Genomic DNA, 15,467 nt, shown 5'->3' with positions numbered 1-15,467 from the left:
CTGAAACTGTTCCTATTTTCTCCATCGCTATGCTTGAGAATATTATTAATTTCCAAAACACTGCAAAGAGTGCACTGAGTCAGGTGCTAATGAGATTTCACTGTTGCAGAGGGGAAGACAACTGGATCATGAGCTCCCATTTCACTTTGCCTTTCCTTATTTTCCGGCCTGACCCTTGCCAGTGCTCTCCCAGAGAGGTGTGAGGTGATCCTAGAGCCCTGCCAGGCACAGAACCCCTCAGCAGAGGGGTGGAGCAGCCCTCTCAGAATCTCTGCTGGTCAAGAGACCCCGAGATACGTACAAGTCTCTTTTCCCAGCCCGGGAGTCGATGAAGGAGTCAGGATTCCTCAGCTGTGATTTTCAAGGTTGTTTATAATTTCTTATCTATAACATTCTTTCCCTGGCCTGCTGAGGTCCGTTCAGCAAGTCAGTCAGACGACCACCCCCAGAGGTGGTGTTGTCTTTTATACTAAAAACTACATGCACATTATTTACAATAATTTCCCAATACCTATCACCTATGTTAGGCAGTGTGTTCCTAACTTCAACCAACCCAAAAGTGCCAGCATCACACAGAATACGGAGGTTAGGAAGAAGGAGAAAGAAGGGCAAAACATGCCTAAATTCCTCCATCTTGGGACCCCGAGCCCCCATTCTAAAACCCCAAAAATCTACTTTTCACCCTGTGACAAACTAACTATCATTCTACTTAAACTCTCTTGACTTGTAATTCTTCATATAAAGGTGGTAAAATGGGTCAAAATGAGTCAAATTCAATGGCACAGGGGTCTTGGGCTCTGTGCCAAGGTCTCTGAGCCCCCTGGCAGAGGCTCGAGCCATCCAGGGCAGCCAGAGGGATGTCCTGGCTTCCGACACAGCCCCTGCCTGGCCTCGGCTGGTGCAGCGCGCACACACCTGATCCGAAGGCTTGTTTGTGTTGGGCTTTCCTGAAATCCTCTTGGCGGTCTGTAGAGCTTATCCACTCCTGGGCTTGCCGCTGCCACTCTAGTGATGTCCTAGCGGGCCGGTCCAGGGAGCTCTTTGTGTCATCTACGTTGGCTGCTGCGTGCTGCCTCTCCAGAGAGCTCCCCTTCCTCTCGGCAGAGCCTCCGCGCTGGCCGGGCACTATGGGCTGCCTTAAACCCTGACCGGGGGGCGGGTCGGGTGGTGGTGGAAGATCTAAAAAATGTGAATAACATTCAGGTGAACTGATTTTTTTCTTTCAACTGAAACAGAAGGTCTGCTTTCGACGCTGAAAAGTGCCTTGCAAATGGTACGAGCCACCAAATCGGTTTTAAAAGGAGGAAATTTCATGTTAATCGGAAAAGGGTTTCAACTTCTGCTAGCTCTTTATTCTGGATGCTGTGTTTCTGCCTCTTTCTAACTTCGATAAAAATCCATAGGCTCTGAGCCCTGACTTACGCTGCCAAGCATGGGACTGTACTCCAGCTGTTTTGTTCAGTAACAGCAAGGAATTAAGAAAGGCTGTGGAAAACTGATCCATGCCAGTTGACAATTTCCCTCCATCCTAGTGGGGCTCGCTGCATCCTGGTTTTGGGCTACACTTTCAGCTCCAGGTGTAAACTCAAAATCTAAAATAGAACTTCATAAAAATGAATTAAATGCCACAAATACTGGGAAAAATTAACTGTGAAACCTCCTGTCATTGAAAAAGCATCAGTTCATCTCTGACCAATGTGTTTAAATGGAACCACCAAACAATGGGTGAGCATTTTAGTCAACGAAATGAAGAGCTGGACTCTTCAGAGACAAGAGGATGGCCACTCTTAAGTTTAGCAGTCCTGTAAATATAACCAATTAAAACACAATTTCAGCTAACAGAAAGACACTTCCCTGGTCTCTAACAACTTCTGTCCTTTTCAAGTTTGTGACTTGGACTACTAAGATGCTTGTAGAATTGAATGTCAACCTTCTAAATACATTTGTGGGGGCAAAAACTGCACTTTTTTATGAGTCCATGACCCAAAGTAATGATAGACTCAGGATAATTCTAATTCTAAATGCAACTTTTCATGTAAATGATATAATAGACTCAATAGTCCAGATTATTTAAAAGAAAAAAAAAATCAGAAAAATGAAGCATCTTTAGTATCATAATGAAAATTCTTCTATATCATATACACATTTTTTACAAGGAACAGTTTTTGATAATTCTGTTTTGGGGCAATGAATAGCCCAAGTAAATCTCTGCAGCCACACCAATTTCACAAAAACCTGTGTTAGCTTACAGTAGATTTGGGTCTGACCTGTTTTCTAGTCCTTTCCACCTTACTGTATTGTGAAGATTTATCAAGGAATTGAACTTGGCTCAGTAACAGGCATGGAAAAGTAAACCTCTGTTTTGCCTGCAGGGAAGTCTGATGTTTATAACTCTAGTGCAACTGAAATTCATTTTATAAATTGGTCAGGAGGCCTTTGGAGGGAGTTTATTTCAAAGTCTCTAATCCAGCTTTATATAATGCTTTATATAATGCTACACAGAATATTTTTCATGTCCTTGCTGTAAGAGGTGATACTTATACCTCACATATGGAGGAGAAATTCTTCCAAAGTTACTGGGATGTCATTCCAGTCAACACTATCTCTTACAGAAATATGAGATGTCCAGATTATTTGTGTTTTCAAGAGAAAAAAGTTGTACCCAGTGATGCTCCTGTGCCTTTGCTCACAGCTGCAGTGCTGTGCCCAGATTAAGATAAGCACCCTCTGGCGAGAGCAGCCTTTTAATAATCTGTCAGAGAGCTTGGTGCATGCTTTATGTTCAGCACTAATTTATTTGAGAAATTTTTCATTATGAATATAGATGCGACCTTTCATGACAATGACTGCACTTGAGTTACTGTAGGTGGAAGCAGGAGGGTATGGGAGCTTGCCAATGTTAAAATTGCTTTATAGTGCTGGCTTCCAAAGTGGCATTTCTTATAATTGATTTTATTGCCATCATAACCAGTTAATGTACAGAACCACAACACTGGCATCTGCTTATGCAATCTGAAATAGAGATCACTGAAGTTGTGATTTATATGCACTTTGTGGAGATGCATTGAATCCAATAAACACAGCCATAACATGACACGGGACTATGCAATTTTCCCAGATAAAATATTTACTGTTCAATATAAGCAAAATTTTCAAGTAGTAGCATAGAAAAAAAAAAAGTTAAAATTATTGCAGTATTAAAGTTTAAAAAGACTACCCTACTTCAGAAATTGCTGTCTAATAGTTGTTATTAATTAGATACTTAAAAGGAAAGAAGGCTTGTACTTAAACTATATTGCATGTTCTAGAGCTGGCTGCAACTCCTGGAATTACCGTAGAGTTATGGTGTTGATCTACTGCTAACCTGATTATTGCTTTTATCCATCCACAAAACAAGCATAAAGACTGACTTATGCATAGAAGTGAAATGAAACACCATGTTTGTAAATTTCCTTGGGTGCTTTAAACCTATGGAGGAGTTGAAGAGAAAAATAAAATTGATCTTGTAATGAAGCTTCACAGAATTCTAGAAGAACTACAGGTACTTTGGAATTAACATAAACTGGCTCTGGCCTGAGTACAAACTTACTGAACTGTGTTACAAGTGTCTGAGAAGATCTGTAAGAACAGTTACTAATTGTAGCCAAATATCAGCTGACTAAACTGTTTCTTCACCTCCTTACTCAGGTTGACAGCCACAGTAACACCTACCTGTCCTTTTTAATAAAAGAAGCTGGAAGGGAGCTTCATTTGGAAAGGTGGCTTTTGATTTGCTCTACAACTTACATCCTGCACTGTAAATCTTGTACCTTAGTAAATAACTAAATGTTTTCTGCTCTCTTGTCTGGGTTGATCAAAAGATCCCATCTAAGTCATGAGTTTCTTCCTCCAAAACCACTGAGAATGGTCTTGCCTTGCCTTGGCTTTCCTACCCCTGCTAAAGGGGTAACAGATGTCAACTGAGTTAGAAGCCCCAGATCCTCACAGGAAGACAGATTACCACATAAAGGCAATCATGTTAAGCATTCCATCATGTCAATCTGTTCAGAGAAATTCTGAGTTTAGAAACGCAGGGACTTCAGTGGGATTTTCAGTGAGGATACCCAAAGTGGTAACACTGATTCACCCTACTTCCATCTAAATCTCATTTATCCTTCAGGTGGTAGGGAAAATGCCTGAAAGCCTGCACTGAGCTAGTAACTTTCTAGGTCAGTAGGATGTCATCCAGACTTTCATTTTGAAGCCTCTAATGGCAGGATTATCAAACCTGCAAGGCAATTCATAAGTACATTGGTGGGGAGGTGACGGTCTTATTGATTCTGTAATGGAGGGATTGTGATTGAGGAGCTGTAGGACATCAGAGTGCCTGATAAGGGGGAGATGGATATTCAATCTGGGATTACTCCAGCCCTTCTTTAGAAGGCAGACCACTGGCTAAATGATTCAGGCAGCAGTCAAGGTTTGGCACAGTTTCTCATTATTAACTGGAAAAAGCACCAAGTTAAAGAACCTTTAAGGACACACCTTTCTACCTGTGTCAGTGATTTCTTCTCAAAGGAGAGATAATTACTGTGACATTTAATAAGCCCCTGAAACACCTTATACCATCAGAAGGTAAGTATTTTCTCAACATTAAAAATTATTTTTAATACACAATAGGAAGTTAGTAGCAAGGCATGGTAACATAAGTCTTATGTTCCAGTTCTCCTTTTCAAACCCTAAGCATATTTCCCTTCTGCCTCCTCTTTGATTTTTTTTTTTTGCATATCATGCTCAGTTAAGGAAGGCCTTTTAAGTTCAATCACACAGTTACTGTGCTGCAAACTACATGACAGATTCCACTGTTTTGCTATTCATTGTTGCTAGGAAAACAAATTATTCCTTGAGCACTAATACTAAAACCCCTCAGGTTTTTGTTTGGGTTTTTTTTTTCCATTTTTGTTTTTGTTTTATGGTGGACTGTGAGCTCAGAATGAAAGTTTTGACCATCTGAGGGATTCATAACATATTCTTCCTCTGTGGATTTGCTGTTGTCTCCATAGTCTTTCAGGATGTGGAAGTGAAAAAACAAGTTGTACAGCAAGACAACCATCTAGAGTCAGTCTCTAGAGGCTTCTGACCTGCAGCTGAAGGAAATGAAGAAGCAGGGTTTTAGGGGATTTGTGTGGATTGCTGTCAAAACTAAGCATGAAGTTGAGCCCTCAAATGCTTACACAGTCTGAGATGTGCGTGCTATGTGTTAAATATTACAGTTTCTTAGGTCTTTTGCACTGTCCCACATGGTTACAGTTAACAAGGAGGAAGCACTCAGGATGTGTATGGGAATGGGCAGAGAAAGCTGGAGCTTTCTTAGTCAATGAAAATTGAAAATGACAGACATCCGGTATGTGATGAGACTTAAACACAGGATACCAGGACTCATCCAACTTGGGAATTTGAAAACAACTGGCAAACCAAGTATATTCTCACAAGACAAATCCAAGAGGAAGCAGTTATAAGGGAATGGATTGGAGACATCAGAAAAAACAGAGAAAATGTATAGTGATGCTTTTCACAGAATTCAGGATGGCCCAGGGCTGAATGGACTGGCCTGGATTAGGGCTTGGAATTGCTGGATCTATCCAAGGTTCTCCTCCTTCCTCTTTCTAGCTATAGCTTAAGCATAGTGATATTGTCTGTCTTTGTAAAGTTCATTGCAATATTCCCCAGAAAGCACCCAGTTGCCATTTTTAATTTCTGTGAACCAGAGATTCCTAAATTCAATTGTTTACATACATGCAGGTGGCAGCAGCAACTTCCACCTTCCTTAATTGACAAATGGTCTTTTGCAAATTTAACTATGACTCAGACTTGACATTACACTTTAATGACTCATATTCAGTAGGAGTTGAAGTGGAAAACTGTACCATTTGTGTTTGTTTGTTTGTTCCTGTGTTAATACTGGATGGGAACTGTTCCTCTATTGCTCCAGGACATTATAAATTTTTGCAACATATAGCAAGAATTTTAACTAAGTTTATAAAAGAAAAATATTAATCTAATGGCATCCGAAAGCTGTTATGGTTATTGCCCATGTCTGAGAGGTTGACGGAAATAGTACATCATTTGTGTTCTGATTTAAATATATGAAAGAAACTCCAGTAAGATTAGTATTTTATTAAGGATAAATATAAAGTAATAGGAGTTTCCTCTTTTAAAATGAATCTTAAAATTGGATATCTTTCGCTAATTTAAAACAATGGCAAATTTTATGATGGAGTCACTCTCTGAGGAGCCCCACTTCCACCTGTCTCATGACCTGAACTGGATCCCCATTAATTTTCTGATATCCACACTATTGTAAAATGCTTCTGTAGCAATAGTATTCAGAAGCAGAAGGATTAGTGTCCACCATACTAAATGAACTACAAACTCACATGTACACAGAATTTGTGGCCTAAGATGCTCACAGTTCAGGGTGACCGGATATGGCACTCAGAAGGGTTAACAAAACGTGTACAGCAAGAGTATGGCCACCACTACAAGTGACATCCATAACTTTGCAGTTACTGTTCTCATAGGCACATCTATTCAAGGGATCTGTGTAATAGAGAGGCCTCTGTAATATATCCACAAGGGGAGGGAATTGATGTTTAAAGGAACTTGGATCCATAGAAGCAGAATCTAAGCTACTTTAAGCTGTTTCCACAAATAATATCACAGGGAGAATGAGCCATAGAGCAGGAGATGTAACAACAATCCCTTCGGTGAACACTCTGATCATTTCAACACCTACAGGTGCAAGACCAGGGATCAGAAGAAATGAGGGGGAGGTAACCAGCTGGCCACCTTCCTATCCAGTCTTACTCGAAAACTAAGTTGTGTCTTTTGCCAGACTCAAGAAGGGTAGACAAAGAAAATGGAAGAAAGAGCTGATCTTAATTATTAGAAGAGCAGAACAGACATGTCTGAAATTTCCAGATGGGAAGTACTTGTAAGAGAGAAGTGGAGATGTAAAAGGGAGGGAGACACAGTCACTGAGGTCAGTGGATGTCAGGACTGGAGCAGCACGGACAAGAGGTGAGGCAGAATCATGGGAAAACATGGCACATGTTTCTGTAGCTATTGGGTGTCTGTCAAAACCAGCACAAACCAAACAAGTCCTGTGGGAGCCGCTCTCCGCTTCTCCTCAAGAATTCATGACATACAACTACTGCTAGTGGTGGCTACTTTCATAAGATGTAAAATTACAGGTCGTTTTTCAATGTCAACTCATGTGCAATGCAGTCATTTTGGGGTAAGATTTATATTGAGATCGGAGAAACCCTAAGAGATGATGACACGTCCCGAGTAGAAATGGGGAATTGCTCCTCCAACCCTCACCCAAGCCCTGCACTGCCAGAGCTCCAACACTGCTCACACGGCAACCTGGGGACCCCAACTCCACCAAAGCAGCAATTGATATTGCTGAATTGATATTCCTGGAAAGATGGCTGTGCCTTGTCCTGCTGTGCACAGCTGCCTGTTGCAGGTTTCCCTGCCCAGCACTCACCGTCCGTGATTCCCTCGCGGCGATGAGGCAGAGGAGGCTGCTCCAAACGCCCGCCCTTGTGTTTCTTCGTGGGCCTCTGCCTCTGACCCTGACTGACAGCTGCACTCGTGTTGCTGTCAGTAGAAAAAGGACTGCCTGGCCGAGGTCTCTGAGAGGAAGAATATGCTTTGCCTAAAGAAGAAAAAAAAAATAGGGAAACCAGAAGAAAAAACGTTATTGCCTTGAAATTTATTGTTCTATTAATGTCTGCTCCAAAACATTAAGTCAGGTCTAATTCTCAGAGGCAGGCAAGTGTCCCCCAAGGTACCCACTGATAACAACTGCTTTGAGACACACCACAACAAGTGAAGGAGGGAAACTTGGCATTCTTTTGTCTTTAACTTCTATAATTACAATTATTCCAATCTGTTGCGATAAAACTACTGTATGCCATGTAACTCCTACCTGCTCTGTGTGCTGAACAGATGTGTCATAACAACTCCTCAGCCTTGGACAGGGAAGGAAAACAGTTCTGCAATCATATCAAATTTATCTCCTCCTGCCTTCCACTTTCATGTTTTCTGAGCCAGATTCTCATTTTAGGGGCTCCCATATGCACTGTATATCTGGAGTAACTCCAGTGAGATAAGCATAACTGATTTTGCAAGCTATGTAGCTTTGTAGCACTGTATACTTCAGGGCTCTCTTTTCTCAAGAAATAAAAATGGGGGTATATTTAAATGCTAACATTTCCCAGTTAATTTTCAGTACTTTTATTTGTTAAAAATATCTATTGTGACCTCAGATTTATTTATATATCATTTTATATCTCATATATATAGATATATGCGTGTGTGTATATACACATATATATATATACACTATTCAAGCTATATGATTTTTCTTAAAGAAATATCTTTGATGCTGTTCTATGGAGCAGATGATTAAAAGCCTCAGAATTTAAAGAGCACAGTTCTTTTACTACATTCACTTCCTCTTATACTGATATTTTTATTCTTAACTAGACTTAATATTTAATGATAACTGATGAAAACTAAAAATCACCATCTTTGATTTTCTATTGTTCATGGGTGTGTCGTTCCTGGAAAATTTTGGAGATGCTAACATCTTAATTCATTTAGAATTGGTAATTAAATTTCTTACATATTTTAATGCTATCTGCAGTGGAAAATGCATAAGCCAGTCCAAAATTCTGCTCTTGCAGTGCTGCTGTGGACCCAAATGTTGTAAGAGATGATAGAAAGTGGCAAAACGGGTGATTTCTATTTTTCTGGTCAAGTGGGCCCATGATAGGAAGGAGGTCTTTTTATGTCTGGTTAGCTTAGACCATGGTGTACCCTGCAGTGGGTTATGTTTTCTAGTAAAACCTTCCAACAGATGTGCTTACTTACAGCATGCTGTCACATACAACCTGATCTAAAAAATCTAACTTGGAGTAATATGCAGCTCAGCATCCTACTTGAAACATTCTCAGTGCCAAGAGGGCAAAGTGAAAAAGTAGTCACAATCTCTCTAACATGCTGTTTCACATTAATACATACATGTTAGGATAATATTTGACTATTTGACTCCAGAGATTTTGTGACTGTCTCAGGCTTGATCTTCTACCTTCTGACTGTTGTGCACCCTGAGGAGGGCACTGCTCTCAGGCAGGCTTGTCCCCAGCTGCCCATCTGTGCCACCTATCAGAGGTCACCACGTTTCAAGCATTTCAAGCCCCCATCTGGACATTTCTAAACCCTCCCCTAAAAAAAAAAAAAAAAGAAAGGCAAAAAAAAAAAAAGCCCAATTGAATTTATATAGTCTGAAAACAATGCCTTTGCTAACCTAGCTCATTTTAACTGAAATTGGGTTACAGAACCCCCGCCCAAGCAGCTAATTCTGGAGCTGGGAGAAAGCAAGGAATAAGCATTTGGGAACATCAACCTCTATAGCTGGCACAGCTGCAGCCAGACAAAGACAAGTGATCAAGCCCTTTTTTCACAGATAAGGATAACATAGCAGATGAACACAGACGAAATATTAAGATTTCATTTAAAAATTAAAAAAAGACTCCTAATGCAAAGAAATTCAGATGTGAGCCTGAAATTCCATCCCAGCTCACAGCACGCTGCACAGATGTTTTGCAAAAATAAACTCACTTCATGCAAATGCAACTAGTGAGTGCAGGACACAGATTCTTCACACTTACTCTTTTGACTAAAGAAATGTGATTATTCATTCAGAATGCTGGTTTTAAAAAGAAATAGACACCAAACATTCTCTTTTATCCCCTCACGAAAATGAGGTAAAATAAATAGCACTGACCTAAATCATATATGGGGCAAACACAAACGATGTGCAGACTCCCATAGCACATTTTTCAATGCACTTAATAACTTATTAGAGCATCTTGTATTTGTGTGCAGCCCTGCCAGTAAGAACTGCTGAGCAGTGTCAGACTTTCTGCAGCAGATTTAGTGTGTTTAAGTGGAGACAAGGATGAATCCACTAATTCTTGATTTAATTTCCCAAGGGTGTTAGAAAGGAAAGCTGTTTTAACTTCATGGCAAATCACATGATGGCTTCTGGAAACTGGAATCAAAGTGTCTGGCAGGAGAGACACATTGCATCTGGATTCACCAGTGCCTCTCATGCTTGGCAATCAAACATTCCCACGTGAGGCTCTCAAGCTGGACACCTCCTTCAGCATCTACTGCTGAGAGTATTTCACAGCTGTTCTAAATGGGTGGAAATGACTGTCCAGACTGCAGAGGAATAAAGAGTCGGGACCTGCAGGCTCCCTTCAGGGCAATGAGCAGGATAACCCTGCTGCTTCTGCACTGCCAGGCACTGTGCTGCACTCTGGGGGGCTGCAGGGCTGGAACAGGGGTGTCTGACCCAGCCACCCTGCCCTGGGAGGCGACACATCCTGATGGCACTGGGGGGCTGCAGGGCTGGAACAGGGGTGTCTGACCCAGCCACCCTGCCCTGGGAGGCGACACATCCTGATGGCACCACAGGGAGCAGGGGCAGGTTTTTTTTGCTCACTGCAAAAAAACCATTTGCTGTGGTTTCTGTGAGGAAAAGGAGGGAGGGCTGTTTGCTTATGTGTGAGTTTCTATTTTATTTCCATTTTGCCTGCTGGATCATTAAGAGAGTAAGAGGGTAATAATCATAAAGTCTCTACCACAACCACTGGATCCCTTTTTGTACCCTGTGTTCTAATGGCGTGTGAGGATTTACACACACACTCACTTTAAGTGCATTTCTGACCTAATCAAGCTAGGAAAATACAACTGACAAGGGGGCTCTCAGCCTTTCATTGTAGTTTCCATTCACATAGCTACAATAAAAAAAACTATTTATTTTAAAGTGTGTCATATTTATTCTGTGTTTGTGTGTCCATTTACTTCTGTTATGAATGTGTTTGTGGTGGAAACTGCACTTCTCAAAGGTTTGATACAAGTGACAGTAATTTTGGTGAATCTTTGCATTAATTTTTACTGGAGCAAACACCATCAAAAAAAAAGGCTGGAAAAGATCTACTCCTTTCACTCAGAACCTGGGAGGCTCTTCAAGGAAAACAGTGTATTTTAAGTTATAGTTTGGCCAGATGTGTCCATACTAGATAAGTTAAAGTCTACATGAGTTTATGAGTTTTCTTGTTTTGGTTTGCTTCCCTTTTTTTTTTAAGTGATAAGACAGATTTACTCAATTTTCCATTAATAGATGGAAGCAACTAAGGGCTTCAGCTATGGTGAAATAATCTTTTAAGGATGATTATGTCTGACCAAAGCCAGTGGTAAAAATTCCAGTGATTTGAGAAAAGTTGGATTTTAGGACTTTGCCATCAACTCGTTCCTTTATTCCTAATGTTCCTAAAAGGCAGTCCTTGCCATGAAGTTATTGCATGCTGAAAGCCTACAGTTTTCAGCCCCAGCATGTGAGACTTTCTCTTAAATGAACACATTTTACTGAAGGAGAGACTTCATACCAGACTAATAGTCTAAAAAATTTAAATGATAAGAATATTATGGGACCTGTCATCCAGAATTAGCTGAGGAAGCATATCAAAAAATATGACCCACGTTCATACTCTGCTAGATTAGATTTGTGGATTTAAATAATTAGTTGTTGCTATTTTCACAAGACTAAGGAAATGCAAATGTATCCTTTTCTTATCAGAATAAAGATAATATTTCTTTATATTTTTAAATAGAAATAAAACATATGGAGCTTTAAAAATAACTAAAATAATTTACTTTTCATAAATTAATTTCAGAAGATTGGCTATTTTCAAATGAAATATCCACTTTACCTGTGTTACATTTTACTTGGCAGATTCAGTTGGCATAACCAAAATTAAATGTTACCAAAATACATTAACTTATTAAATTAAGGATTTTTAAAATCAGCTATTAAGTAAACTTTAAACAGTTTGTATTGTCAACAATCAAAGCACACCAATTCACCCCATGCTCAGAAACATTTCATAGAAAAACCCACTTTTGCAGGATGAAATGCAACAGAAGAGCAGGGATGGAGGCAACAGTTTAAACGTGGTGTTCATCACTGGAAACGTGAATGATTGTGAGGAGATTTTTCAGAAAATGAAATCATCAGAGGTTGCAAGGCAGAATTAGTAATTTCTTCACTGAAATATTAAATAAGCATATGTCAGTAAATCTAGAGCAGAGTCAGCACTGAGGGGAACTGCAGCAGACCAAAGGTGCAGATTAAAAGCTTGTGCTATTCACTACTTCAAATCACTAAAAATGAAACACAATGCAAGGTTTGATTTAAAATATACCCAAAGAAGTATCTCCATCCACCTTATCCCATGCATGTTAGACAAGTGTGAGACACAGATTCACTGAGAGAAGGATAGGCAGAGTCACCCTCCATGCAGAAAGCATCACCTTGGAGTCTACAAACCTGTTCTCGTCAGGCTGGTTCCATGCAGCCTAAACCCAGCTTTATCTGCTGCTGCAACCAGTGCTTGTGCAAAAGTGCCGCTGGTAAAGATGGAGTCATCTGAGGAGCTACCTACACTAGATCTATGGCTAGAAAAGTTACGGTCCTCATCAGACGCAGAACCCCATCCATTTACCATTGAACCTAAAAACAAATGTAGGGCGCCAGTGAGTGGTGCACATCTCATAGTCTTTGTTCATCTAAAGCTTAAAGACCCACTTAATATGTTCTTTCTCAACAGGATACCCAAAATTCATTTGACAGAGCTTGGTAGAGAAGAGCAATTTTAATTAAAAATTAATCTAAATTAAAATTAATCTAGAGCTTAAAGACCCACTTATTGTGTCCCTTCACAACACAAACCCCAAAGTTTATCTGCCAGAGTTTGGTACAACAAAGCACTATCAGAGATAGGTGGGATCTCATTCCTAGCTTGCTCCACGTAGCTTTGCTCCTGTAAACAAAATAAGACATATTCTCTACAAATTCAAAGGCTCCAGAGTAAATCTTTTTCAAAATCAATGTTTTCCCTGTGATTGAATTGAATGTGCCTAGTTTTGTTACTTTGTTTTACTTGACTTGTTACAAATCAGGATCTAGTTTGATATTTGCCAAACCAAGTCTTAATTTTGGACTGCATATATGTAAGTCTCAGTAGATATGGCTAAAGTCAGACCTGGGCTTCAAGGGCTATTCTGAACAAGACCGGCCACATGGAATTTTATCAATCAAAACCTTAAAATAAATGAGCCGTTGTAACAGCCTGAAAATAGCTGATCTAAAGTAGTTCACTCTACTGGATTAAAGTAGCTTTTTTTAAAGGTTAGAAATAATTAAGATTCAAGAGCAGAGCAAATATATGCTCAGATTTAACAGTGAGTCAGTTGCTAGACCAGTGTTGGCCCCATGGTACCTTCTAACTATGGATCACCACCACTGCAGGAGAGGAAAGTGATAACAACATTATAAAAATGTAGTCAGAAAACCAGATACCAGAAAAACCACATGAAAGAAATGTAGAAATCTTAACATAAGTAAAAGAGCAAAATAGAGAAGGAAAGATAAATCTTATTTGCTCTTCGCTTGTATTTTTTTTATTTGTTCTGAGGCACCAATCAAGCATCAATCAGCTACCCATCAATTTCAAAAGCTGTTGCTTGGTTCAATTGGTTTTTTTCAAAGTACTGTAATTCTGTTTCTTTCAGGGTTTCAGATGGAGATGGTGGCATTCTGTACTTCTGAAATGTCCCAGGGTCATTCTGCACTGTGCAGTGGAGCAGAAGGCAAAGGGAAGAGCCAGCAGCAAGAGCTCTGCTCCAGGAACAGGGCAGCCCTGTGAAATGAGCCACCAAACCCAGGTGAGGCGCAGAGCCACCAGAGTGCTTTTGGGACCTGAGCTGCTGCATGGCATTGCATGATGCTGTTGCCCTGAGATACTAAAGGCACCACACCCATCTCAAAATACCTGAAATGCGCTTTTTAGGTACAGCTATATGTTGGGAAAAAAAAAAAGCCCAGTGAACCTGTGAGAATCTGCAGAGAACTGGTTTTCAAAGACACGAAGACATGTGTCGAGGAATGCATCATGGCCCTGACTTTACTCAGCTAGCAGAGCTGAATTTCTCTAAATGCACATACAATGTGTAGCAGTACAGTCTTTTTTACAGTACAGTACAGCCTTTTTTCAATCCATGTCCAAGAAAGCATTGCTGTGTTTAAAATTGTTAAGTAGTAAATCAATAACGACCTGCTTATTAGTTAATTGATAGGCTAATTAACTAATGGTGGTGTCAAATATTAAAAATGTCCTGCAAAAATAGGTCATGAGTGCAATTAATGAATCCTGGAATTCAGTAGCATGCTGCACCACAAAGCCCAAGAACAGTGGATTATTTTGTGATGCTGCAGTGACCAAACCTTTTAATGTCAGAGAAGTGGCAGGCTATAATAACAAAAACCAGTGCACTCCTCAGATACAAGAAAAGAAACCAAAGAGGTCTGTGGAGGTCTGACAGGCAGGAAGTGTGTTAAGTGCAACAGAGAGTGACAGAGTTTGATTCTGCTTGCCAAAAGCACACATAAAATTGTTATTTTCCAAGCAGACTCGACCTGATGCAGACAGATGTGAGGGAGCACAGATAACAGCAAGGGAAGGCTAAAACTGAATTTCCTCTGAGAAGACATTTTCTCAACTAACAGTCAAAGAGCAATAGGACATCATAGAGAATGGAGAGCAAAGACACTTAGCAACAGTTATTGATGATGTATGAAAAGAGATACTACAGATAAAACACCTAATGGAGATGTAAGAAAATGAAATGCTATAACTGAGGACATTTTCAAACAATCACTTATAGATGAATTCCACAAAATACATGAGCACAAGCTGAAACATAAAAATGTAACCAGAGCTACACATATCCAAGGATGATGCTTAGACGCTAAAAATTTAACGTGTGCCATTAATTTCAGGGCCCAAGAGTTTTGTGTTAGATATTTTATTGTCTATGTAGAGACATATAAAACCATATACAGAGCACTTTTTGTTTTCAGTGCCATGGTCTGTGACACTATGGATATTTTAAAAGAACTTTTAATTTCTATTTGCTCACATTGTTTTGGCCATTTGCTAACCACAGCTGTTACCCAACATACAGTGCACATGGTAATTTGGGTGTGATAATTTCAAGGTATGTGTAGTAGCTGTTTTTCATTTGCTTTGTTAATTGATCCAAAAAAAATATCTTGTTTTAGGTATGAAATATACTGAAAATTGGCAAAAGGCCATTTTGTGTGAATACAGCTATTGTTCTACACACTCATAGACATACCAGTTTTTCTAAAATTACCTGCATTTTTATTATCAGACGGCCAGTTTTCTAGGCTAACCCTGTAAAAAAGCCCTGTTCCCCAACTCCTCCACATTCCCATGGACAGAAAGTGTTAGTAAAGCTGGGAATAGTGTGCTCTGGCTATGGGT

At 39.9% G+C, this 15,467-nt stretch overlaps 1 protein-coding gene across 1 annotated transcript in view; it reads right to left on the bottom strand.

Moving 5' to 3' along the window:
- Positions 1–15,467, bottom strand: part of ROBO2 (roundabout guidance receptor 2) — a 153,705-nt gene that overhangs the window by 8,122 nt on the left and 130,116 nt on the right. Inside the window, exons 25-27 of the mRNA XM_031063879.1 lie at positions 12,449–12,631; positions 7,532–7,702; positions 916–1,179 (exon numbers count right to left, since the gene is read on the bottom strand). Coding sequence (XP_030919739.1) covers positions 916–1,179; positions 7,532–7,702; positions 12,449–12,631 — 618 coding nt within the window. The remainder of the gene's footprint in view (positions 1–915; positions 1,180–7,531; positions 7,703–12,448; positions 12,632–15,467) is intronic.

This window comes from Geospiza fortis, unplaced genomic scaffold (assembly GCF_000277835.1).
Source record: "Geospiza fortis unplaced genomic scaffold, GeoFor_1.0 scaffold574, whole genome shotgun sequence".
Lineage (NCBI taxonomy): Eukaryota > Metazoa > Chordata > Aves > Passeriformes > Thraupidae > Geospiza > Geospiza fortis.
The sequence above is the reverse complement of the archived record's forward strand: the minus strand, read 5'-3'. Positions and strand labels throughout refer to the sequence as shown.